Source organism: Caretta caretta, chromosome 2, assembly GCF_965140235.1.
Source record: "Caretta caretta isolate rCarCar2 chromosome 2, rCarCar1.hap1, whole genome shotgun sequence".
Classification (NCBI taxonomy): domain Eukaryota; kingdom Metazoa; phylum Chordata; order Testudines; family Cheloniidae; genus Caretta; species Caretta caretta.
The window spans coordinates 39,547,112-39,573,812 of NC_134207.1; the positions used below are offsets into that span (position 1 = coordinate 39,547,112).

The 26,701-nt window shown below is 39.5% G+C and overlaps 1 protein-coding gene across 6 annotated transcripts in view; it reads right to left on the reverse strand.

Annotated features, from left to right (window-relative positions):
- VPS13B (vacuolar protein sorting 13 homolog B) overlaps nucleotides 1–26,701 on the reverse strand; it is a 940,751-nt gene that overhangs the window by 107,517 nt on the left and 806,533 nt on the right. For all 6 annotated transcript variants that reach the window (XM_048841327.2, XM_048841328.2, XM_048841325.2 and 3 more), the window contains 3 exons: nucleotides 20,384–20,586; nucleotides 12,578–12,785; nucleotides 12,086–12,270 (listed from right to left, as the gene is read on the reverse strand). In XM_048841327.2, coding sequence (XP_048697284.2) covers nucleotides 12,086–12,270; nucleotides 12,578–12,785; nucleotides 20,384–20,586 — 596 coding nt within the window. The remainder of the gene's footprint in view (nucleotides 1–12,085; nucleotides 12,271–12,577; nucleotides 12,786–20,383; nucleotides 20,587–26,701) is intronic.

Sequence of the window (26,701 nt, forward strand, 5' to 3'; positions counted from 1 at the left end):
GCTACAGCTCACTTCATCGGATGAGCTGTAGCTCATGAAAGCTTATGCTCTAATAAATTTGTTAGTCTCTAAGGTGCCACAAGTACTCCTTTTCTTTTTACGGATACAGACTAACGCGGCTGCTACTCTGAAACCTGTCAAAAAATATCCACCTCCCTTTCCATTTCTTATAAGGAGTCTTGAAGTTTAAATTTCCTGAGTTGTGACAGATGGGCTTGCTTTGATCTGCTTAGCTCTTGGAAGTCCAGGGGCCCCGTGCTGCCCGGGGTCCCTAGGGACAGCTCTGTCTACCATTAGGGAATTTTTTCCCCAAGAACCCGCTGTAACATTCCATAAACCCCCAGGGGTTCACGGACCCCAATTTGGGAACCACTGGTATAGAGGATTCACTCAGGAGTTTCTGGACTCTTTGCTGTACTCAGACCACACCTCTTTCTTGATATAGAGTCAAATTTTCTAATGACCACGCAAAGTTGCATCCACAACAATTTGCATGAGCGAACCATGGGCATTTACACTTCCAAATTGTTTTTCGTTTCTTGAATTTATACAAATTAGCACTCTTGGAACCTTCAAGTCCCTCTTTTAACTGTTGTCATCACAGATTTGGACTGACTGCAAAATGTAAATAACAGTGCTTAGCCACTCTTGTAAAGTGCTTTGATATATTTGAATGAAAAGTGCTATAAAAGTGAAAAGTATATACTATATATATTGATAAATATTTTATATTATTTTTATAGTAAAAGAATCAGGGCTTTATAAATTAATATGATAGGAGATATATTAGCAAACAGCTTTTAATAGCCCCTCCTTAAAGTACTGAACCAAGATGTGAGTTGCTCCACAACCCATTAGTGTCTATAAAATGTGCATTTGGGGACACACCCATATACTGGAACACACACATTCAAATACCTGGTGGCTATGCCTAAAACCACTTAGGATTGTTCAATTTTTCTTCAATAAAACACACACACACACACACACACACACACACATATATTTTGAGGAATTTGTAACAAATTTATCACTTTCACTTTTATTTTCAAAATGAACTTGTACCCAAGCAAAAATTTGTAGGTTATGCTGGATTATAAATTTGCTGTCTGGTGGGGATCAGTATCATTCATTCTGAGTAATAAGAATAGTTCTTTGTAGGGGAGGAAAAATAGATCTCAAAATTTTCTTGTGATTTTGAATATTAAGATGACACTGATCATTAACAGACAATAGCTACACAGTAGTGAGCTTGCAGTGGCTCTATATTCTGTCTCCACTTCAAGAGTTGTAGAAGAAAGGAAGGGTTAGATAAAATATATGTTGGAACTCATTACCTCCACCAAGATACCAAGAAAAAACAAAAGGCTTCATTGCTCAGAGATCAATACTATTTAATGGCTGAGCATAGTGGAGAAACAGAGATAGTTTCCAGAATAAAATTAAGTAGATTTGTATGGAAAAAAGAAACAAACTAATAACTATCTGTTCGTAAATGACGTGATGGTTTAAGATGGTTAGTATTTTTCCAGTTGGCAAGTGTTTTTAATTTGTTAAACATGTACATTATTATAAAATAGATTTCCCACATATTTAAAGGATATGGAATGTTAGCATTTCAAATGATTTTCTGGTTTTTGATTCAACAACCTCATTTACTATCCAAGCTTTCTAATGTCTAGACTGCAATATATCTTTATCCAACACAATATAAAGCTAAAATATGGTTATTAAACTGATTGCAGGCTAGACTGTAACAGATAGACACAAGAGCCCTATAGAAAGCTGTGATGCTATGGTGCCATTTCAGAAAAAGCTGGGTGAGCATGGGAGAGGGGCAGGATGACACTGGAAGTGGGGACTTTGCAAACCCCTCTTTCCTAAGGCACTGTGTTTGTGTTTCCAAAGTATTCTATCACACATCCTTTTTCATTAATAAGGCCCCAATCCTGAAAATATATATGGGTTAACTTTAATGCTTAACTTTAATTTAACGGGCCATATGAGTACTTAAAGTTAAGCACATGTGAAAGTGTGAGCAGGAAATGCACCTGAATTAGTATATAAGCCCTGAAAATAGGGGAAGGTAGCTCTAGAGAAGATCTCAGTGATGATTCAGGATTACAGGTAGTGGTAAGTAACCAAAGCTGAATAATACAAAAAATACTTACCATTGCTCATTTAAATTTTTGCAAAAGTCAAGTCTGGAGGGGACAAGTGTCTCCTGTAAATGATATGCAACATCTTTGCGTGCTAATTAAGATGCCAGAACTCTTCTTTAAGATGACCTAGTTTCTAATGATATAAGGCATATATTTTTAGCCATGATGGTCTAGATGTTGAGCTTTAAAATGATCATTCCTTGGGTCTAACAATGCTTTTTTTGGCATAGAACAAATCTTACACTGAAACCAGTATAATGTTGTCACCATCTACATTTTGAGCTCTAACTTCAAGAATGGAGTATATGAAGCTTAAAAGTTTTCTTATGTGCTATGCAAGGAAAGTGTAGATCTCTGTTACCAATAACAGATGCTATGCAGAGCCAGGGAAACAATTTGGAGAGTGGTGGGGATAAGTTAGGACCTGACCTGCCAGAAAACCACTATGTAGAAGAGCCAGAAAAATAACATTTCTGGTCCTGGTTTCTTGCTGTCTGGGTCAACAGGGATAGGTATGCTGCAGAGGTATTGGTTTTAGCATGTGGGAATAGGAAATACCTTATGTCACTGAACAGTGGCTCTTCTAACAAATTAAGAAGAGATATTGGCAAGATCCAAATGAGTACAATGAAGTCCTTTTTGTCTGGAAAGATGAGGAGTCAGGAGCGTTTGTAGGATGTAAAAAAGGCAGAATGGGGATTCTCATGGCTGTAACCAAGCTGGGGATGGTTTCCCCTCTCTTCCGCCAAAACACAAAGACCAAACATTTTTAACAAAATCACAGATGAAAAGCTTTCTTTCCTCCAATAGAAAAAAGAAGCAAAGTAAGAAATATATATAAAAAAAATCAACCTAAGTAACTTGACTAAGACAAATATTTACACGCAGTGGTGTAGCCCACAGGGCTAGCTTTCCTTTACTATATTCACTGCCTTGCTGCTATCATATTCAGCAGCAATGCAAGGAACCTACAGGCTAGTCTCTACGTAAAAGAATAAATGGACACAAATCAGACGTCAAGAATTATAACATTCAAAAACCAGTTGGAGAACACTTCAGTCTCTCTGGTCATTCGATTACAGACCTAAAAGTGGTTACACTTCAACAAAAAAACTTCAAAAACAGACTCCAACGAGAGACTGCTGAATTGGAATTAATTTGCAAACTGGATACAATTAACTTAGGCTTGAGTAGAGACTGGGAGTGGATGGGTCATTACACAAAGTAAAACTATTTCCCCATGTTTATCCCCCCCCCCCCCACTGTTCCTCAGACGTTCTTGTCAGCTGCTGGAAATGGCCCACCTTGATTACCACTACAAAAGGTGTCCCCGTCCCCCCCCGGCTCTCCTGCTGGTAATAGCTCACCTTAAGTGATCACTCTGGTTACAGTGTGTATGGTAACACCCATTGTTTCATGTTCTCTATGTATATAAATCTCCCCAGTGTATTTTCCACTGAATGCATCTGATGAAGTGAGCTGTAGCTCACGAAAGCTTAAGCTCAAATAATTTTGTTAATCTCTAAGGTGCCACAAGTATTCCTTTTCTTTTTACGAATACAGACTATCACAGCTGCTACTTTGAAACCTGTAAGACATTGGTTTCAGCAGTTATCATGAGTCTTGAGGCCTATGAACTTTGGCATAGATAAATGGCCCAACGGTAACCCCTAAGCTTTGGGGAACTGGACTTAGAGTGTAAGGGGGAATTTTGTCCATAATGACATCAACCAACCACAGAAACATGATCTAACACCAGCTTGTTGAAAGTTTGGAAAAAAACATCCAACCACAAGAGTGCCATGACAACTAATTGACATATATGATGGGCTGAAATCATTAATATACTAACCTATAGAAGAAGGACACCTCAACATAAATAAGGAAAGGAAATACAAATAAGGAAGAGGGGAGAAAACCCTACTGAATATGAATTAGGCATGGTAGCATCAGTGTAACATATTATAAAAGTGGTATCCCAGGCTGTGGGCAGGAGGAGAGAGAGAGAGATGTAGCCCTTGGGAAGTGCCAGAATGATGGCCACTGGTGAAGATGATGGTGGTGATGAGGAAGATAATGGCTAACATTTCAGGTTGTTCTTCAAGGAATGGTGTGAGTACGGATGTTCAGATGTACTTTCTGTATTCTCTCTACCTACTTTACTGAGTTAGAGTGTTTGTGACTGTGCTAGGTGTATTAATAAATTATTTGTAAATATAGGAAAGTTCCTATAGTATGAGTGTTGCAACTCTGCAAATTGGGGTTCCCAACTACGCAGTGATTTTAATAATACTGAGCCTGATCTTTGGACAAGAACCTGTCAAACCTCAAAGTGATAACTGAGGGTTCTTGTACATCATCTATAGATCAGGCGACAATGGAGTAAAAGTGAGAAAACAAGCTATTGGAACATTTTTGAACCTACATTAAAATTTGATTTGAGAGAGACATGATGATTCAGATCAGTTCTTATTTATCTGAAGCAGTTAGGCTATCCTAAGATTACAGTAAAATTGCAGCCAGCATGTAATGAATTCTGATATCTAACGAAGTTCTGTTTACAGTGAAGTTTTCATAAATTCTAATAATCTGAAGATGTTATAGAAACAAAGAGGCTTCCAACATTTATTCATGATGATTAAAAAGATGTGCCATAAAAGAGTTTAGTAAAGCCAGAAAGCCAGATGAAATGTCACAATGATTTACTTTAAAAGATGAACATACAACTGGCAACATTTTAAATGTTAAATATAAGTGAAATTACACACGTGCACCTTAGACTGAATTTATCTGACAGTATAGAACTGAGGCCTTATTGGGATCACAGCTGGTTACAGTATGGGACCCCATAGTATTTCAAGATATGCTCCCTACTGGGAAAGCTGTTTTAAATGTGATTTCTATGCACTTTTGTATCATTACTGTTTTAAAAACTTATTTGGTTCCCTTTTTAAATGTGCTGATTGTAATTACCTTGTTCACAAATATGCTGAAGCCTTTGTACTGTTTCACCACAAGTGAATTCAAATAAAAATGATTTTTTTTTCTTTTCTTTTCCCTTTATCTTGTGAATTGTCTTTTTAGGGACAACATTTCCTATTTCTGTACTTAGTAGATATATTGAAAATGAAGAAACAAAGGAATTTACACAGAGAAGACAAGCAGAACAAGAACATCTTGTAGACATCATAGGTTTTTTTTAAACAAAGTCTAGAATAAAATTTTGTATGCATGCTGAAAGGCCTTCTGTTCCATCCAGGCTTATACTAAAGTTAAGACCAATCACGTTTAAGAAACATTCATCTAGAGGATCTTGAAAATCCACTAAATGTTACCTCTTCCACCTAAATAGCCACATTATTCTAATCAAAAAGAAAACACTTGCCATGTTCAGAATGTTACTTACTGTACGGTAAATGTGGTTCTTTGAGATGTTAATGTAGATCTTATTGTAGGTGTGTATGTGCCTCTTGCACTTGCGACTAGAATTTTGGACATATGACACTGTGCCTCCTTGTACTCCCATAAAGGGCAAAGAGGCTGTGATCCTCCCTCAGTTGCCTTGGAATTCAAAGCCATGTTGCTAAGGACTTTGAAAAACAGGGATGGAGGGCAGGTCGTGGGATCCACAGTGACACCATCTAGAAGAACCACAGTTACTGTAGGATAAGTAAGAGGTCATTTACCTATAACTGGAGGTTCTTCAGGATGTGTGGTCCATATCTGTATTCCACTGTGGCTTACGCAGTGCCTGAAGTCGAAGAATTTTAAAGTAGTGTCCATTGGTCTATGGATGCACCCTGGCTTGCCTCATGCCTCCAACCAAGGTGATAAAGGGCAGGGTGGACCAACTGCCTCTTCAGTTACTTTTCCACTGTGAATTAGAGCAGATCCACAGCAGAGAAGAAGGAGAGCAGGTAATGGAATACTGACAGAGACCACACATCTTGAAGAATCTCCAGTGACTGGTAAGTAACCTCCTCTTCTTCTGCAAGTAACCTCCTTCTTCTGCACCAAAAAAATCAAAAATTTTGCAACAAAAAAAATTCTGTGCACAGTATATTCAAATTCTGCATATTTTATTTGTTAAAATTATGCAATATAATCACACCAGTTTCAATTATTTTTGGTAATTTATTTCAAAATACCTGTGGACAAGTATGTCTGTAACAATACAGACAACAAAAAGATTCAGGAAATGTTTTTTGACAAATAGATTCCTTACTAGGCATATTAATACAGAACTTTGATTAATAATTATTTAAATGACAGTACAGAATCATATTTCCCACACCCGTCACAAGCAGTGCAAAGGCTTGGGGAAGTCAGGGATAACAAAGGAGCTGAGGGAGAGGGAAGTAATTGCTGGGAAGGAGTCAGGGTGTGAACTTGGAGGGTTGTTGGGTATGAGTGGGAAAAGTATGGGACAGGTTTTTTGGGGGGTTAGGGAGAGACTGGGGAGCTTCCCCCATGGAGACCCTGGCTGATCCCTAGCCTCTCCCATTCAGTCAGGCATATATGCCCCTGTCCACATGTCCCTCCACCCCCACTCAGACACCCCCCTGTTTCTGTGTGGTCCTGCACACTCTCCTCTGTCTCCATGTGACCCTGCACTTCCCTCCCCCGTGACTCTGTGCCGCCACTCCCATTCAGCCCCTGCCCCAGTCTGTCCTCCCCCACTAGCCCTTATGAGTCCCTGTCCCACAGCAGCCCCACGCTGTCTGTCGCCCCATAGCCCCCATCTCCTGACTTGGCCCAACAGGTGCTGTGAAGAAGGCAGGCTCTTTCTCTTCCTTAGCTGGCCGGGAGCTGCTGCTCTGTTCTATCACCACACTGCCCTCTGGTGGGCAAAAGGCAGGACCGCAGCAACTTTCCAGCCAAAGTTATTTTCTGCTGAGGCTACTCTGTTCTAGCGCTGTAGCACCCTCTAGTGGGCAAATGGTGGAACTGCAGCCTTTTTCTGCGCAAAAAATTAAAAATATGCATGGCTTATTAATTATGCACGGAATGGTGCAGAATTCCCCCAGGAGTATATTGTATTCCACTGTGGATGGTTGACCAGCAGTACCTAAGTAGGAGGAGGATGCTAGGATGAAGATGGTAGGGCTCAGCAGAGAACCTCTGTCCCAAAGGAGGCATTGGCAGCCCAGTCCTGCACCAGGGCATAATGCCCTGCAAACATGTGAGTGGAACTCCACGTGGCCGTTTTACAGATGTCCAGGAAGGGTATGTCCTGAAGACACACTATGGTCATTGCTCAGGCTCTAGTGGAGTGAGCTCTTAAGCCTGTAGTGGGAGGGAGGTTTGAGAGCTGACAGCAGAGTAGAATGCTGCCAGATATCCATTTGGAAATTCTCTGAGTGGTGATGGCATGCCCTCTTACTCTTTCTGCTATAGCAACAAACAGTCTCGGAGACTTCCTGATTGGTTTTGTTCTCCGAAGGTAAAAGGCCAAAGCTTGTTGAACATCGAGGGAGTGGAGCCTATGTTCTTCTGCAGATGCATGCAGTTTTGGGAAGAATATAGGTAAGTGAACGGATTGGTTAAGGTGAAATTCCAAAACTATTTTATGGACAAATTTGGGGAATAGGTGTAAAGAAGCTTTATCTTTATGGAACACCATATATGGAGGGTCTGCCATCATTGCTTCCAGCTCACTGACCCTTGTTGCTGATGTGATAGCTACAAGAATGGCGATTTTCATGGAGAGGAGGGACATGGAGCAAGTAGCTAAAGGGGGAGCCTGATTAGTACCAAAAGAACAAGATTCAGGTCCCAGTGGGGCACAATCTTCTGAGGAGGCAGGAAAGTTCTTATCAAGCCTTTCCAGAATCTGTTGAATAGTGGGCGTGTGAAAATGGAGTAGCCCTGATCAGGTAGATGGTGTGCACTGACCACCATTCAGTGGAGCTTAGGGATAGACCCAATGTCTTCAAAGATAGGATACAGTCTAGGATGAGGGGAATATCTGTAGCTTCTGACAGAATGCCTCTTTGCTGTGACCAGGACAAGAAGCATTGCCATTTAGCTAGGTAACATTTTCTAGTAAAGTTCTTTCTGTTATTAGAGAGGATGTTTCATTTGTCTGAGGAGCATGCATGTTCTAGGAACGATGCCATCCAAATACCACACCGTGAGGTGGAGTGGTCGTGTATTTGGGTTTTTGATCTTGCCATTGCACTGGGTCAGGAGGGTAATCGGCAGGAGAGATGATATGTGCAGGAGGTTGGGGAACCAGAACTGTCTGGGCCAGAAAGGGGCAATGAGGATGACTGTTGCACTATACTTTTGGATCTTGTGTAGTACTTGCAGTAGAAGTGGCAGTGGAGGAAAGGCATAGTTGAATTGGTCTGACCAAGTAAGGAGGAGAATATCGCCCTAGGATTGGTAGCGTAAGGCTCCTCTGGAGCAATACATGACATATTTGCTGTTTTCTTGGACGTATCCCATTCCGAAAAAAACACAGACCACGATCAAGGGCTCAGAGTTGTTCAGCCAGAGGACAGACTGTGCTCTGTACTCACTGAAGGATTCAAAAGCCACCTTTTGCTCTCTGGGGATATACACTCCATTACCGGGACCACCTCAAGAAGTGTGGACATCTCGAGAGTCCAGAATGCACATCAATGCCCTGGAACTATGGACAATACAGAAGGCATGCAAGTCCTTTCTTCTGTTCAACCACTTTCACCATGTCCTGATAATATTTGGCCAGGAAGGACTGGCCATTAGTCCCTGCAGGGAAGCAATGGAGTGTGACTTTCTCACACAAGGTCAAGCCTTTTGGGGTCCTTGTGGCTACTCTTACTCAACTTTAACTTTTATTGTACCATTGACACAATTAAGGAACCCCGGGCTGAGGTGGGTGTAGAAGTACTCAAATCCTGTGGCAGGTGCCTGGTACCACTTCTCCACCCATTTTGCAGCAGGACCAGAAGCTCACAGACATCATATAGCTTATGGATTTCTTCAATATGACTGATTTTTCAATCACCAATGTCTCAACAATTGTCACAAGTAGCTCCTGGAACACTTTGAAGTCATCGTGTGCCAATGATATCGTTTCATCAAGTAACAAAGATGAAAGGCCCCATGGCGGTAATACAGGGGGCTGGTGCTGCTCTGTCCCTGGAACTCTGGCATCAGTGGTCAAGCCAGGAGTGCTGACTGGGAGGGTAACCTCTTCCTCTTCTTTGAATGTGGTGGAAATCAGCTTCCTGATGCCTGAGTTAGCGGGACCAGGTAATCTAGTAGGGCCATGGTGTCATGCTGTAGGAATAAGGCTGGCTTGTTGGTAATTGGTCAGTCCAGGGTTATTCCTGATGGACAGGTGGTGGCTGAGTCCTGTAGGATAAGGTGTTAGTTATCTCTATGGTATTGATCACTGACCTCAGAGAAGGCGGCCCTCTACTGGATGTTGGGAAAATGTATGCCACAGTGATGGTGAGGAGAAGTAGACCTCCTCCAGGGTAGTGCCAAAATATAAAGTGTTCTCCGTATCAGAGTCTTTACTGGTGCAGGTAGGTGTTTTGGTACCAACGGTGATCTTCGTCCTCTGGGGTCATCCTCCTTTGTGGGCATGAACACTGATAGGTGCATCATCAGAGCAGGGGTTCATGCTGGAGGAGTCTGCTGCACTGTAAGCTACTCCTTTTCCCCAACCCTCAATGCTATGAGGTACATGGTGGATTTATCTTCAGCGACCATACAGTATCTGTCCTTATGGGAGGACACTGAGTTCCATCTGGAATCTCTGCTTCTGTTTGGAGCGGACCTTTTTGGAGCCAGATGTAGACGCTAGAGGAGGTGCACCATTTTCAACTGCTGAGGACAGTTTTGGTGCCAGTGGTATCAATATTAGTACTAGTGCTGGGTAGCAGTGCCATCTTCTCTGTACTGGTCTTTGGTGTTGCTTTTCTGCTAGATGGGGTGCTAAATGAAGCTGGCTTGTCTGAAAGCACAACTCGAGAACTGATCTCAGGGTCTGATGACACCTTCATGGAGTGTCCCAGAAGATGGAGGTTTAGCTTTGCATCTTGCAACTTACACATTCTCATGGAGAATGACAAGCTGACAGAGAATCTGCTCAGTATAGGAGATGTCCCCACACAGGAGAGAAACCTCCTATTTCCTTCTTTCAGAGGGATTAGTCCATCACAGGATGAACAGGGCTTAAATCTTGCCATGTTAAAGGATGCTGTACAAGGGTGTATGAGGGGTTCTAACCAGTTCAGTTCAAATGGATGGAAACAGTTCATGGCAGTCAATACAAAAGATGAGAAGTAGTTCTGAAGATTTTCCCAAAGATTTGTAGAAGTTTAGCTAAAGCTAAGAACTAGTGGGTTGAACAATTGCCAGGTTCCATCTCACTGCCACCCGGTAAGAGGGAAGTGAGGGAGGGTTGCAGACACCTTGCCCTTATGCCCTTGTATGGGAACATGAGAAGGCACAAAGTATATACATGTAACCCTGGTTGTCGGCGGGTGGGATCAAACCGGGGACCTCAGTGCATGAGCCTCTACCGCGTGAGCTAAAAGCCATCTGGCCGTTAGCTAAGGCTGTAGCTTTTTTTAATCTCTCTTTTTAAGTGGTCTCTGTGCCTCTAGATGGAACAGAACATCACATCCCATTTAAAAATGTGTGTGGGTTACACACACAGCCCCCACAGACACTGGTACTCAAAAAACCTCCAGTCTTACACGCATGAGGGAGGTGCACAACTACAGTGGGAACCATACTGGCGTACTCAATGGAGAACCTATGTTACTATATATGGCTAAATTTTTTAAGTGGTACACGTGGAATTTTGCCCACAAAACCTACTAACTATAATGGGATTTATGCAGCAGACTTCTTGCACATTGCTTTGAAAATATAGTCTTTAAGGTCTGCAATTTGAAGGTTTTCACATGGACTGAATGGAGTCCTCAAGAAAGTGCATGATAACACCATTTTGATCTTTGATGAGACCTCAGGCCAAGCTTAGTTGATTTCTTCAATTTAGTTCTTAATCTTCATACAATTTAAGGATATTGAAACTTGCCTCTCTAGAGGGCAAAGAAATTGGCAGGACACCTAAATGATCTCACTAACACTTTGTGCAGTATAATGATATTATATCATATTTCTGTGGGAGATTAACCTGATCCATAAGTTAATGCATACTGGTGCATAATTCAATTCTTAAAACAGAAACTCTTCCATTACAGTTATAACAATAACAAAATAAAATGTAATACCTCTCACTGACTTGGAAAGGAGGAAGACATTATATTTAATATAATTTGCAATACTATTTCAAAACTGAATAATAAGCAGATCTAAATAAGACAGAAGATGGCCTGCAGAAAGAGGTGAAAAGTAAGAATTAAAAATATTAATGAATTCACAGTTGAATAGATATCTATACAGAAATGCAGGGAATAAGGGAAATAATAAAGATGGATTACAGTAGAGAGTACAGAATTCCTAATAATGTATTTTGGGGAACAACAGGCCTACTAAATAATGAAAGAGCAATGCAGTTGGCAGATGCAGGAACACTACTAGGGTATACAGCCACACTCCATCTGAACAGAAGGAGGCAGACAGTGCTCCTGAAGAGGAGATCCATGGATTGGGGCAATAGGATTGGACTGCTCTAATCAACCTCCCACAGCAAGAAGATAGAAAACCAGAACTGCTGAGGTTTGCTGTAGTTTATGATGCTGTGGAAAAGCCTTCACAGGTAAATGGTAGGTTTGATTCATTTTAAATTAGCAATGTGTTTAAGCTGCAAAATTCACCCCCCATTGACTTCATTAGACCCCTATTGTTTGTTTTATGCACAATTTTTACTAACAGCAATTTGTAAAACACTGAATAAACTTTATAATAACAACATTCTCTTTTGTTAATGAAAGTAGGAATTCCCAATTACCAACCTGAAGAACATCTCCAAGGTCTGCAGTGCTAATATCCGGATCTTCAGTTGTATTAAAAGGAACAGGAGTTATTCTTACAAGGGTAAGCACTCTTGGTTCTGGATATCTCCATAACATTATTCCTGGACTATCCTCAGTTTCATTGTAAAACACAACTTCATAGGCACTCGGTAGTTTCTGCGCTTCTGTCAAATGAAAGAAAGCTATAATTGGTTATGTAATTTCTAAAAAGGAACAGGCTGGTTTATGAGACAAAAGTATTTAAAAACAAATCTCTTACGATCAAAAGGAGAGAAAATAAAAAAGCAATTTCCCTGACTTTTAAAAGATTGCAGCTAAATGGAAAAAAATCAAAAAGACGTTGATGCAACAGATGTTATTTTCAATTGCTTTACCAAAAAAGGTAAAGAACTTCGTAATAGATAAGTGATCTTTAAAAGGTTACTATTGTACTTACTTTGTAATTTAAAATAATAATAATATTCTTCCTACCTGCATCTTGTATGTACTGGAACAGGCCTGTTCTCAGATCATCTGACGTATGCTCAGTTTTTGAGGTTTGATTCCTTTCCATAGGAGACCGAGTCTGGTATGTTTGATCAGAGATCAGCGTTTCCATCTTGCCTTGTTCAGTAAGATACCCTTGCAGAAGTTCATGGAGAAGAACTAAACAATTCAAATGTTCTTGACCCCAGAAGACCTTATTAAAAAAATAACGAAAAGAAAAAAACAGAACAGATGACAAAAATGTTGCTTTAAAATATGTAATTATTTTAAACAAATTAACAAAATAAGTAAATAAAATCAATAAAAATAAAAACCTATATAGAATATCAGGGTTGGAAGGGACCACAGGAGGTCATCTAGTCCAACCCCCTGCTCAAAGCAGGACCAATCCCCAATTTTTTCCCCAGATCCCTAAATGGCCCCCTCAAGGATTGAACTCACAACCCTGGGTTTAGCAGGCCAATGCTCAAACCCCTGAGCTATCCCTCCCCCCAATATCTTTTTTTGCTGCATATGCTTCATATACTGTAACTTTCTGCAAACCTGCTAAATGGCAAAAAGATGGCTCTAGACTGTTCTCAATGGTAGCAGATGACAGAACGAGGAGTAATGGTCTCAAGCTGCAGTGGGGGAGGTTTAGATTGGATATTAGGAAAAACTTTTTCACTAAGAGGGTGGTGAAACACTGGAATGCGTTACCTAGGGAGGTGGTAGAATCTCCTTCCTTAGAGGTTTTTAAGGTCAGGCTTGACAAAGCCCTGGCTGGGATGATTTAACTGGGAATTGGTCCTGCTTCGAGCAGGGGGTTGGACTAGATGACCTTCTGGGGTCCCTTCCAACCCTTATATTCTATGATTCTATGATTCTAGCATGCCATTTGATAAATTTATCTTTTACTCCAGTCTAAGGTATTCATTTATTTTTATTATTTATTGAGTACCCTAAGCATACTATGCATCTCACATATATATAAAATAGACAGGAACTGAGCTCAAGTGTTTAGAATCTAAAGGCCTGCTCTGCACTTACTGTTGGGCATATTGCTTAGTGCTGGGAGTAGTCCTCCTAAGTCAGGTTTTAGGATAAGCTTATGGGGAAAGTAATTTTAACATTTCAATTGTTCAGAGCACAGTGTTATAAAATGGGGCACTTAGGAATGTAATTCTTTGGAGAACATTAGGTCTGGTTCATTGAAATTGTCTTTGAGTGATATATATGTTTGGCAATAAGTTTCCATGGTAGATCTTTTAGTTACTGTTTTTATGGGTTTTCTTCCTTTCATTTATACTTTTTCATTACACTTAAAATTGGTGGACAAGAGAAGGAAATTAAGAAGGAACAATGCAGAGAATAAGATGAAACCCCCATGATATATATTTAGTGTTCCATGTTTTCAGTTTTTATTTGTAAAAAAAAAAAAAAATCTGGGAATTTTTCAGTGTTTATTTTCCAAACATTAAAACTGGTATGAAATATTGTTATTAAAAAAAAACCCCTTGGAAAAAAGAAAAAACAAAACTTTCATAATATACATTTTACTGAAGTATAATTTAAAGTTGTTTTTTATCTACAAAGCTATTTTTTGTCTTTCAGAGTTAGTAGGTTTTCCAGAGATCCTGGTTAGCGTACACTCGCATAATTTTCTTCAAAGTATCCTCACTCATGTTGAGCCTCTTGCTGTCTTAGAGGTAGTCCAACTTTGAAAATAAGCAATCTGCATCAATGGATCCGGGGGTACACTCAAAGTTTGCCGTGCCACTTTGCTGAATTTGGGAAGTGCATTTTGATGACTGGTCTAAAAAGCCAGCACATCCAGTTTCACATTGTCAGGATTAGGTGTGTTCATGTAAGTGGTAAGTTCCCCTTTCAGATTTGAAGTTTCATCTTTAGTGGCAAATGGTTGAAATACTATGGCATAATGGTCGTAGTTTGCCGCAAAATTTACTTTGAGGAAGGGGTGAACACCTGGATGACATTGCAAACAGAATCTTTGGCACCAAACACTTTGGGCTTCAGATTACAGGCCACGGTCATTATTGAGCATTGTGTTGAGTTGAATGCTTTTCTGATTTTCTCGTGTTCTGGAGTTGGAAGGATATTCAGAAACAGCTGGGTTTTCTCACTGTATGTTTCTCCTGCAGCTTTTGTGCTATACTCAGCTGACATTTTGGTTGTCAGGATCCAGTAAATGTCTGTATTGGCAAATGTGCCGGCACTTGCTGCAGAAAACTCCCGTGCTTTCTGTGTGTCACACAGTGTTCCCAAGTTTTCAGCAATGAACATTACAGTGGTGCACAGAATCAGCAGTCATTTTGGTTATTTGCCAGTCTCTTCAGAGTTTTTTCTTTAGAACCAAACAACTCAAGGTGATCTAGGAGATGCATTAGCACAGTCCACACATTATTTACATGACAGGCAGCAAAGTATAAGCTCATCCACCGATGTGGCACAACAGGGGTAAGAAACAGAGGCAGTCGGCTCTGCACTTGTCTTGCACTGGGTAAAACAAAGCTTTCAACTTGTTCACATGCTTGAAAACAGCCCCAAATCCAATGATGCAAGATTTCATGTGTTTCATTTCTTCTGTAACAGTAGCTGACAGTGCAACATTAATCAGATGAGCAGGACAGGTAATACGTAGCAGCTCTGGTTTCTGATTGAGTTTAATCTCCCGTGCAAACTTAGCCATGTAGGAAGCAGAATCTGTGTTAATTGTGGCCACATTTTTCCAAAGTAGTTTGTACATCTCAACCATGTCAGTTATTGCTGCCTCAACAAAACAGCTGTCAGCAGAGCAGATGAATGTCACATCAGCACAAAACAATGCAGGTTTATTCACTTTGAAATAACAATATGAAAACAAAAGGCCAAGAATCGGATGGTCCAAAACATCAAGAGACTCATCAAAAATCAGACTAGATACATTTCCATCAATTTGTTCCACCAGTTTAGATACTAAAGCATCATCATTTTCTTTCAGATACTTACAAGTGAGGTTATCTGCATTAGGAAGGGTTTTTGCTGCTGGACAGTATTGTTGCACAAAGTCACCAATACTTCCCTCTGCAATTAACAGCGGCTGCCCGGCAAAACAAAGAGCACCCACAGATTCATTGACACAATTGTGCTGTGTCCTCTACTTCATTAAAGCCCTGGTGAAAATGCCTGATATTGATTGTTTATCCCAAAACTCATTATCTTCCTTAAACTTCTTGTGTTGCTTACTTTTGACATGCTCCTTTATTCAATCAGCGCAAGCACTGACTTCAATGCTGCGGTACTTGCAATGCAATGAATCCTCTTCACTTCTGTATTTACTTTTCTTGAAAATTTCTAAGCACTGATTTTCTTGTTGGTATTCTGGCCAACAAGATTTGCATTTTTGCCCCAAGTTTACCTTTTTCTTATCTTATCTATCTTTATCTGTGGAGGATTGATTGTTTAAATTGAGCGCCGCAATAAACGGATGCAAAGAAATAGGTGAGCAGCATTTCCTTGTGAGCTAGTCATAGCATGATATTAATGTTGTTTGATTTTCCAACCTCCACTGTGTGTATTCTGTGTTTTACTCTGCAGAACTGCTTCAGTCTTAGAGCTGCAGGACTCAACAATCACATAAAGCGTTAGTGTTTAACAAAAATATGTATCTGAAAAAAATATTGAGTGGATTGATAAATGGGTGTAAGTCCATAAAAAAAGAACTCCTTTAATTACAAAAACTGGTAATTTATTGGTGAAAATTGGTAAAAACTGAAAATGCAGAACAGCCTTAAAGAGTTGCCAGTGAACAGAAGTTAATAAATAGATAAACATGAATTATTTTATTTATTTAGATTTATTCAAACACACAAGAGATGCCTTTCCATAGTCTGCAGCCATCCTTGACATATCTTAAAAACATATCACAAATATTACTCTAAAAGTTCAGCAGTAAAATTCAGTATAACTCACTGCCAGCAAACCAGGCAACTTTAAAACTCAAATCCCCTTCACCCTCCAACAATTCTCCAGCAAGTCTGGAAGACAATCAGATTCAGGCTATTTTGGACCTGGGGAGGTGCAGGTTCTGAATCATGCAGTTATTGACATAGTAGTCCCTCACTATCCTACAATTCATGAGCATGTGCTGATTAAAAAAGGTCTAATAAACCTAACACAGAGGATAAGGAATAGCAGCATGAAGTAAATTTCACAATATTTCTTGGGAGAGAAAGACCTGGATATGTTGCCCAAGCAAGAAACCACATAACAGTTATGAGTATCTTATTCCTGGTATTTGGTTTCTTTGGAAGGTAATCCAGTTCTCTTCTCACCCATAAAATCATCAAAAGAGAGAGCAGTGTGGTAGAACAGTAATGGAAAAAAAAAAAAAACAGAATAAGAAGGTGGGAGTGACATCATGAGAAAAGGAAAGAAGAGAAGTTTAGAGAAAACAGGGAGGATTAGTGAAAGTGAGAGAACATGGGGAAAGCAGAGACACAGTATAGCAAAAATAGGTGGTGAAATAAAAGACAAAACCCCAGACCCAAATTCTTGTCCTCCCATTTCCTTGCTCTTTCTCTCATCCTCTCCCCAGGGAGGAAACTGTGTATATGTAGTGCAGTTTTATTTTGGTAGGGGTTTTTGTTTGTTTGTTTTTAATTTACATGCTACCATGTGTTTTAATTGAGATTCAGATTTAAATCCAATCTTTGCAGCTCAGGACTCTCTTTATAATGGACTCATAAGGATAAATATACTTTACATTTATTTTAAATATAAAAATGTTGAGATGCTCAGATACTGTGGTATCAGTACCTTAGAAAGACAGACATACCATAACCCTGAATCCCAACAATTTTCAGTTTGGGGAAAGGATAGATTAGGATCTAGAGCCACACTTCCATGGGGGAGGGCCCATCTTCAGAACGCACTGCTGTTGATTTGAGCAAAGTTTGAATTTGGATGAGATCTCAGTTAGATGTTCCCAAATTTTAGGGAGTTGCATGTTTAGGGTTCTAGTTCAGGCCATCCTTAATCAAAACATTCAGGTGTGTAGAAAAAAAATGAGGAAAATACACTTAAAAATTCTGAAAAAAGAAAAGGAGTACTTGTGGCACCTTAGAGACTAACCAATTTATTTGAGCATAAGCTTTCGTGAGCTACAGCTCACTTCATGCTGCATCCGATGAAGTGAGCTGTAGCTCACGAAAGCTTATGCTCAAATAAACTGGTTAGTCCCTAAGGTGCCACAAGTACTCCTTTTCTTTTTGCAAATACAGACTAACACGGCTCTTACTCTGAAACCTGTTAAAAATTCTGAAGATACATAAACCTTTTCAGAAGAAGGCAAGAGAAAGACAGAGAAGTGAAAAAAAGTGAATTGACAAGGTTTAAAAAATGTTGAAAAGATTTCTGCAATGTTTGTTACATGTTAACTGGCTCTGCATGGTGAATCATATAACCGTGAATGATATGTAATCCCAGGTATTTGAACACTAATACATCTAATCCTATCTGGGTGCTTTCGGCAGGCAGCAAGTGCACTGGGGAACGAATGGATCTGTCTTTCCTGGCTGAGAGAGAAATTAAAGAACTGTTCCCTTTCGCCTTGTCAAGCAGTGCTGCATTTCTTCATTCACACTGCTGTCTGCAGCAATCCTGCAGGCTTGGACAAACCAGTGACAAATTGATGACAAAGTAATTTTTCAACAATTGCCCTGACATATTCCCAGAACCCCCTCTGCATCTAATTTAAAGAGATAGCTGGTCTAATCCGTGCCACATCACTCAGAATTTAATTGAGCCCTGGTCCTTGGAATTCCAGTGTTGGACCCAGTGGAATATCAAGACACCAAAAACTAGTAGGCTATCTAGAATGCAGTATCTCAAGTATTTGTCTGACACAATGTGGTGACCACCAATGATTCAGGATTCTAAGTGCAGAAGTGTACCCATAGAGAGAGAGAGAAAAACAGAAGCAACCTTATCTATTGATTTCATCACAGGATGAAACCACCAGATGGTAGGTCAAAAGTCTGCAGTTGGTGGGTGGAAGAACAGAGACAAAAGATCTTTTCACTATGAGTACAGAAGCAGGAAGCCCGAGGAGACCTAAAAAGACTTGCAATAAAGCTGGCTGAAAACCACATTTTCCCTTCCTCTGCAGCCACACATAAATTGTGGGAGAAAGTATGGCCTTGTGGAAGTAGAAAGGCAAATGGTCCTGAATTGGAAGTAACCTACAACTATGAATTGTAAGTGTACAGGAGAGGAAAACAAAGACTAAAAACAGAGACACCTGACGGAATGGTCTGGAGGATTCAGTAGTAACATTTAATACTCATACTGCAAGGAGGAGGAGAGCGCCTTACAGTCAAAGCTGACGACAGAGTTTTTTGCCTCACCATGGTGTGGTAGTGAGGAAGGATGGTCTTGTGGTTAAGGCACTGGACTGGGACACAAAAGACATAGTTTAATTCTTGGCTCTGCCCCAAATGAAGTGATTTTCTCAAGGCTGCACAGATAATCTCACTGTGCCTAAATTCTTCATCTGTGAAGTGGGGATAAACAATTCCTTTCTCCCACTCTTTATCTGTCTTGTCTATTTAGATTGAAAGATCTTCAGGGCAGGGACTCTCTTTCTATATGTGATACAGAATCTAGCACAAAGAGACACCAATATAATTTGGGACGTTTAGGTACTACCGTAGTACACATTAATGATGGTGATACATGAGGTCATATTTAGAGCTTGTCAAATTATTTGTTGTGAATGATTAATTGTAAATATAGCCTTTTTCATTTTGCCAACATTTACAAACTGATCCAGATTTCTGCAAACATTTTGTTTATAAGTATTTATTGAACAGTTTATGTGCTGGAGTTTATTTATTTTTAACATTTGGTGCTTGTAAATCGTACTGTAAATATGTGTGTATCTTGTCCTAATTATATTACAACCCTCTTGCTTATGTTATACAGAATCAGAATTCTTCATTTCAAAAACTCCTCTGTTTCTTGGACTGTTTCTTGTAATTCTTCAAGTTACAGACACATTTAACTGAAGTGGCGGATAGCATGTAAAACTGAGTGTTAATTGCTACAAACAACAATTATCAATTACTCCCCTGAGAATTTTTTGTACGTTTTAAAAAATTGAAGTGCATTTGTTAGAGCTGTCCCAAGGCATTACGCATGCATACACATATGCACGCACACAGAAAACAGAACAGGCTCCCAAATGTTAAGTGTTAGTAACCTGATGCAGTACTTTTAAGGGAACACACACATACAGCTACACTACAGTAAAATGGCCTGAACAGTTCTTGTCAATACTCTATGCAGTTTTGTTTAATCAGTAGTTTCACATAAACACACACGTCTTTCAAAATGTAAAAATTTTCAAATGTGGTGAACTGTCTCATGATGCAAAGCTTTACAAGTTTTCTGTGCAGTTTAGACAGGAGAATCAGAATTCAAGACAAATTCGGTTATATATCAGAACCATAAGAAAGGCCACACTGGGTCAGACCAAAGGTCCATCTAGCCCAGCATTCTGTCTTCCAACAGTGGCCAATGCCAGGTGCCCCAGAGGAAATGAACAAAACAGATAATCACCAAGTGATCCATCCCCTGTCACCCATTCCCAGCTTCTGGCAAACAGAGGCTAGAGGCACCATCCCTGCCCATCCTGGTTAATAGCCACAGATGGACCTATCCTCCATGAATTTATCTAGTTCTTTTTTGAACCCTGTTATAGTCCTGGCCTTCACAACATCAAAAACATATACATCAAAAACATATACAGACCTGTATCAGCCCTCCTCTGAAGTCAATATGTATTTTTGGAACGGATTGCTCTGGACCAGGATTACCACTGTGCTTACACCACTTAGCTTCCACATTGACAGAACAACAGAAGGGGCCTATCAGAGCTCTGCTTCTTTCTTTGAAACTTGTTTTAAGGAGAAAATCATTTATGTCAAGAACAAATGATGATCCATGAATTACACCTGAAGAAAAAGGAAAAATATATCATTTAGCTTAGGGGTGTGTGTGTTTTCCCAAGATATATATTGTCTAGAAATCTATATTGTCTCTTGAGGCTAGATTGTGAATCCTTTACTCTTATTGGTGAGCAATTATTCACACATGTAGTCCCATTAACTTGAGTAGAACTTCTTCTGTGAGTAAATGCCTCATCAATGTAACTAAGGCATTCACGATCTGGCCAGACTGCTTTTGGTTTGTTTTCAGTTTGCTTTTCCAACATATTTGAGTACACTTTATATTGAATTCTAGTTATGGAGCAGGTATGTTTCATGCACATTCCTTACAAAGTACTATTTGCCAAAACATTATAACTTTTTACATGTGTGAGTATTTTAAGTTTTATGAATACAGACATTTTTCATTAAACTATGCAATTTTTTCAAGAGTATATTAAGAATAAGAACAGCTGCTACACTTATTATATTCTAAACTGATAGGAAATAACCATTTTGAATTATTCTCTCTGCTTTCATTCTGATTTCTCACTATAATATATTGCCTGGATAGAGTCTAGAGTTCTTAACATGAATAAGGTTTTTGCTTGAATTCAACAACTCGAAACAATCACAGTAACTCAAAATACATAACATGTGTTTACTAAAAAAATCAATTAAACCAATCTTTTCACATCATAACCATTCATAGTGGACAGAGTATTATAAAACCTTTAGAATCATGGAATCATAGAATATTAGGGTTAGAAGAGACCTCAGGTCGTCATATAGTCCAATACCCTGCTCAAAGCAGGACCAATACCAACTAAACCATCCTAGCCAAGGCTTTGTCAAGCTGGGCCTTAAAAACCTCTAGGGATGGAGATTCCGCCACCCATTCCAATGCTTCACCACCCTCCGAGTGAAACACTGTTTCCTAATATCTAACCTAGACCTCCCCCACTGCAACTTGAGACCATTGCTTCTTGTTCTGTCATCTGCCACCACTGAGAACAGCATAGCTCCATCCTCTTTGGAACCCCCCTTCAGGTAGTTGAAGGCTGCTATCCTCCATACAGTTTCACAACCCTGAAGTGGCCCTTGGGCCAAAAAGTTTGCCCACCCCTGAGCTAGGCTGTTCTCAGTGGTGGCAGATGACAGAACAAGGAGCAATGGTCTCAAGTTGCAATGGGGGAGCTCTAGGTTGGATATTAGGAAAAAATATTTCACTAGGAGGGTGGTGAAGCACTGGAATGGGTTACCTAGGGAGGTGGTGGAATCTCCATACTTAGAGGTTTTTAAAGCCAGGCTTGACAAAGCCCTGGCTGGGATGATTTATTTGGGGTTGGTCCTGCTATGAGCAGGGGACTGGACTAGATGACCTCCTGAGGTCTCTTCCAACCCTAATCTTCTATGATTCTATGAAAATGATTTAATAAAACAAACTGTACCTAAAATCTCTCTACTCTTTAGGATATTTAGATGCAAAGCACTACACTAGAGGCTAGGCTACATTTTTCTCTTTTGCTGCTCATTTTTGGAATTGTCATTGAGAATATTGAATTTCACCATTCTTAGTTCACAATGCCTATAGCTTATTTTTCTAATGAAATTTGATACTTACAAAAGATGAAAGATTAAAGAGGCCTACAGCGTACAGATGTTTCAAAGGACTGTACTATTTTGAATTTTCAAACCTTTGCTAGAAGAAATATCCCACTAAAATGGAATTCTATTCTGTGTACAATGTAAACATGCCTGGTTTAAATATGTGGGGAGGTTTAAACTTCTCTGATGAACCTCTTTCAAAATCCAGGAAAAATCTGTCTATGTCCTGAGACTTTAAAGTATAATGCCAAGAATAATTTTACAATGTAATGATCTATAGTTTCTTAAGAATGTGATTTGTGTTATGGAAGAAAACACATAATGGACCCAATTCTTTTCTCAGATGCATTTTCACAGCTTCTGTCAATTCCAATAGAAATACTAGAAAAATCCAATCTCACCTACATAGCTACAGAGGTGCCATTGTAGTGTGGTGTGTTTTGAACAGAGGGAGAGTGGGTCACACACTAGAGGTATGCATCCTCTGGGCAGCATGGAGCTCACCTCTGCAGAGTTCCATATGGTGCAGAGTGCAGGAGGCATGCAAGATAGGGTAGGACTGGAGGGGACCCTACTGTGGCAGAGGGTCTAGAGAGCTACTTCAGCAATTGGGCTGAAGTACCCTCCATGGAGCTACTTTGCAGTCTAGGGAATTATTACTTAAAGTTCTGAGATGGAATCCTAGCCCCATGGCAGTGAACAGGAGACATGCCAATGACTACAACAAGGCTAGAATATCAGATTTTGTCTCTGGATAACTCAGTCTTGGTGCTGGATCCTGGATTTGGCCCTGTGTGTGAACATCCAAGACAAGAATTTGGCCCCATTTGATGAGGCTCTTTCGAGATTAAAAAAATAATTAACAGGAGTATGTTTATAGTATCAATAAGACTACATCTTCTTCTTTTGTTACTGTTTTTGATGATAAACACAGCATATTCAGTAGAACAGTGAACTGACAGCAACATACAGTATACAATACAAAAGCTCTTAGCCCAAGAAAATAGTTTCTTTGGTTCTTTTGTTAATTTAGTTATTTTAAGGAGCACCAAAATCAAAATATTTCATGTTTTCAATTTTTTTTTTGCACTTGTCTGATGACATTTGGTTCTAAAATGCAGAAATATACTTTTGTGTAGATTATTCTCACAATTTGTAATATGGCAAAAGTGACCTGCAAGTTCAAGGATTTTTTTGTTTTTGTTCTTAATATGAATTATATGTAGGGTTACGTGCTGAGTGTTCCACACAGCAAAGGGAAGAAAGACTTTCAGTACGGAAGATATTTTAGCCACACTTTTTACCCCATTGGTCATCTGGAATTACCTATTGTCAGACATTGTAGTGTGACGCACTGCAGCATGCACTATGCTGGCGATTATCATTAACCAGGGCCCACAGCAGAGCCAGTCTCCAGGTAAGTGCAGCTGGCCTGTAGTAGGCTGCCTGATGGGCTACGCCACCTGTTTGGTTGGAAGAATCAGCACTAGCAGATCAGCTCCTAAGTCCAGCAGCAGCAGCAATTCAGTGGCTGCTCAAAGGATTTACACACAGCTATGACAGCTCCTGTGCCTGCCTGTAGCCTTGCTCCCAGCCCTGCTTCTGCATTGGCCCCAGCCTTGCCTCACTCCAGGGAACTCAGCTCTGTCCCCACAGCTCCAATTCCTGGCCTATGATTCTGGCTGTGACCCTTGCCTCTGGCACCTGGCCTCTGACTCCAGCTCTGAGCCTGGGCTCCGATTCTTGGCTACCAACTCTTATTCTAACCACTAGGTCTGATTCCCACTCTGACCATTAGACCTGCCTGCTGCTCTGGCACCTAGACAAGAATGCCCAAGTCATGTGACAGTGATGTAAAAGCCATTACAAAACCTGGCTGTAACGTAGAGTCGATTTACAAGGATTATGCAGATTGTTTTTTAAATTACACAACAGTTTCACAAAATATAAAATGTAAATGATACTAACCACTCAACACATACCCAATGTTTACTGGTCCAGATTCACTGGTATGCTCTGGCTGCTCTGTGTTTCCAGTTCACCTGGATTTATGACTGCTTGTGTAGCTGGACTTGCACTTTGCAACCAAAGTGTAGCAGTGAATCCAGCTCAGCGATTTTAAAATAATTGCAAGTCAGTTGTAAAATAGAAACACCATCCTTAACTCACTCCATTGGGCCTAAGTATTGCAGCTGATATATGAGATCACACAGCACTGTTAGGTTCCTCTGATAGATGACTATATCATAGACAAAATGTATGCACAATAGAATGAACTAAACATGAAACTTCAAGGTTGATACCGAATTCATGAGTTGAAGGCAGATGTGAAATATTTTTAGACCCTTTAACACTTTTAAAACAGTCACGTAAAAGAGTTACTTCATTTGGTTCAGTGCCTACATAATATTGTAATCATCTGTATGATAATAGATTGATTGATTGATTCCTCTTTCCAACTGCTATATATCCTAGTGAGAACCTGAGACACAATCATTAATAAAGAAAAAGACATGTTGATGAATTTCAAACAAGGTAATTTATGTTGTGCAAAACAACTGCATGGGTTACGTACTACAAATACTAGAGGAATTTCAGGGACTTGGGCCACAGTTTTATTTATTTTTTCTTATAAGGAACCAGAATTTCTCTCTTTATAGGCAGGACATTATATCCTATTTCACAGCAGTTATAAATGACCTTTTTTGGGGTGAAATGAATCTTACTATATAAATCAATATGTATGTAATGAAAAAAAAATTCAAAGAATAGTCAGATAAACTTGCACAAAGGGTAGTCTTGAGAGAGCTAAGAGAATAAGTACTTAAAGAAAACAGATGAAGATTGGCAGACAGGTAGAAACTGCAAAAATAAGTGAGTGAAGAGATGTATGGGCTTTAGGGAAGCTTCTTTCACTGGAATATCACTGCAGTAGAAAACCCAGTAGGCTGCCATTAGGGGAGAAGTATACTCACATTCTAAGGGAAAGGGAGTGAAGAAATACCACTGTAACATCAGTATGCACAGGGGGCTTATTTTAGGATTTCTAAGCACCATATTGAAATACAGAGCATGAACTGAGCTCATGAAGCTCCTTTCCTCTTACTGAATAAGTCATCTTGGAAAAGCAAAAAACTAATTCTCCTCTTCTGTGCTCCCCTCCCACACACTGCTTTCAGCCAGCTCTTTCATGGATCTCTCTCAAACATCTTGTGTAGAATTCTGCCTTCAGTTTAAACAGATTAAATCATGGTCACGATTTCAAGTGAACTTGATATGGCAACATACAGAAGTAATATATCTTCATAAACGATTGTTGTGAAATGCAGAAGTTAACTTGCTCTGTTTGGATTATTGCTTGCTGAACAGTGACATACTTTTCAGTGAGTGCAATAATTTAGCTCTAGGAACAATTAGTTTCATGACTTTTAAAATACATCTTCAGGAGACTAATAAATGTGAACCACTTGCTTTAGACAATGTTTACCAAATGCTGCCAACCCTCCATTGTCAGGCTCCACTCAGATCCTTAATAGTACTGCAAAGCACTGCCATACTGACTGAGCAAAATGAAATTTAAATCAGGCTTCTGTATGTCATTATAAAAATTATACTATGATGACACATGCCAGAAGGGCATATCCAGGTATTTTTTTATACAGCTGGAAGTAATCTATGACTACTTGAAAAACTGCAAGCATGTGTTAGATACTCTCCAGAAACTGATTTGCATAACTGTTAAGGCTATTAAAAAGTATGAATACTATTCAAAAAGAACGCTGTGTACAAGAAAACTTCCTATAATGACAGAGAAAGCTTTTGATGTTCAATCATATCATCTTTAAATATTTTATGTCACTGACTTGATTTATACTAACACAGACGCTACAAGGACACTTGACAGGGTCATATATATAGAGCCAAATATGCTAAAATAAAGATGTGAGGATTTACTATTATCAGTATTAGAAGATTCTGCAGCGGTCAGGTTGTGCACAGGTGAGAGAAGGGGCCCAGATAAGGAACCTGACCTTATCTATTATCATTGCAATGGATGTAAAAAGGCAGAGACAAATTCGAACAAATGCAACAGAAAAACAAATAGCCTCCCTTTTCATTAATGATCACTTTAGATATTAGAATATACATAACAAGTGACAAGAGGATAGTTCCTTTAGTCCTACTCGGTCACAAATGAAGGAAGGAACTATAACTCAAACAAATTGCTTAGTCATTGTATTCCAAGTATTTTAAAATATTGATAATTTGGTAACAGTTTTAATAATTACCAAGTACTGAAAGAAGTGAAAATGCCACAGGATGTTTTTTCCCTTCTACTGCGCGCACTGGATTTCTGCATGTCATTAGTTTCCCAGGAAATAGCTGAAAGATGATATTTGATCTGGCTGCACAGCCACATTGATAGAGTTCAGAGCAGAGTTTTGATTGGTAGATGTGTATATGGGAAGCATTTTTTAAAAAAAAGCAAACAGGTGACAATTTATTTGTACAATACAATAAACAGCACTGAACA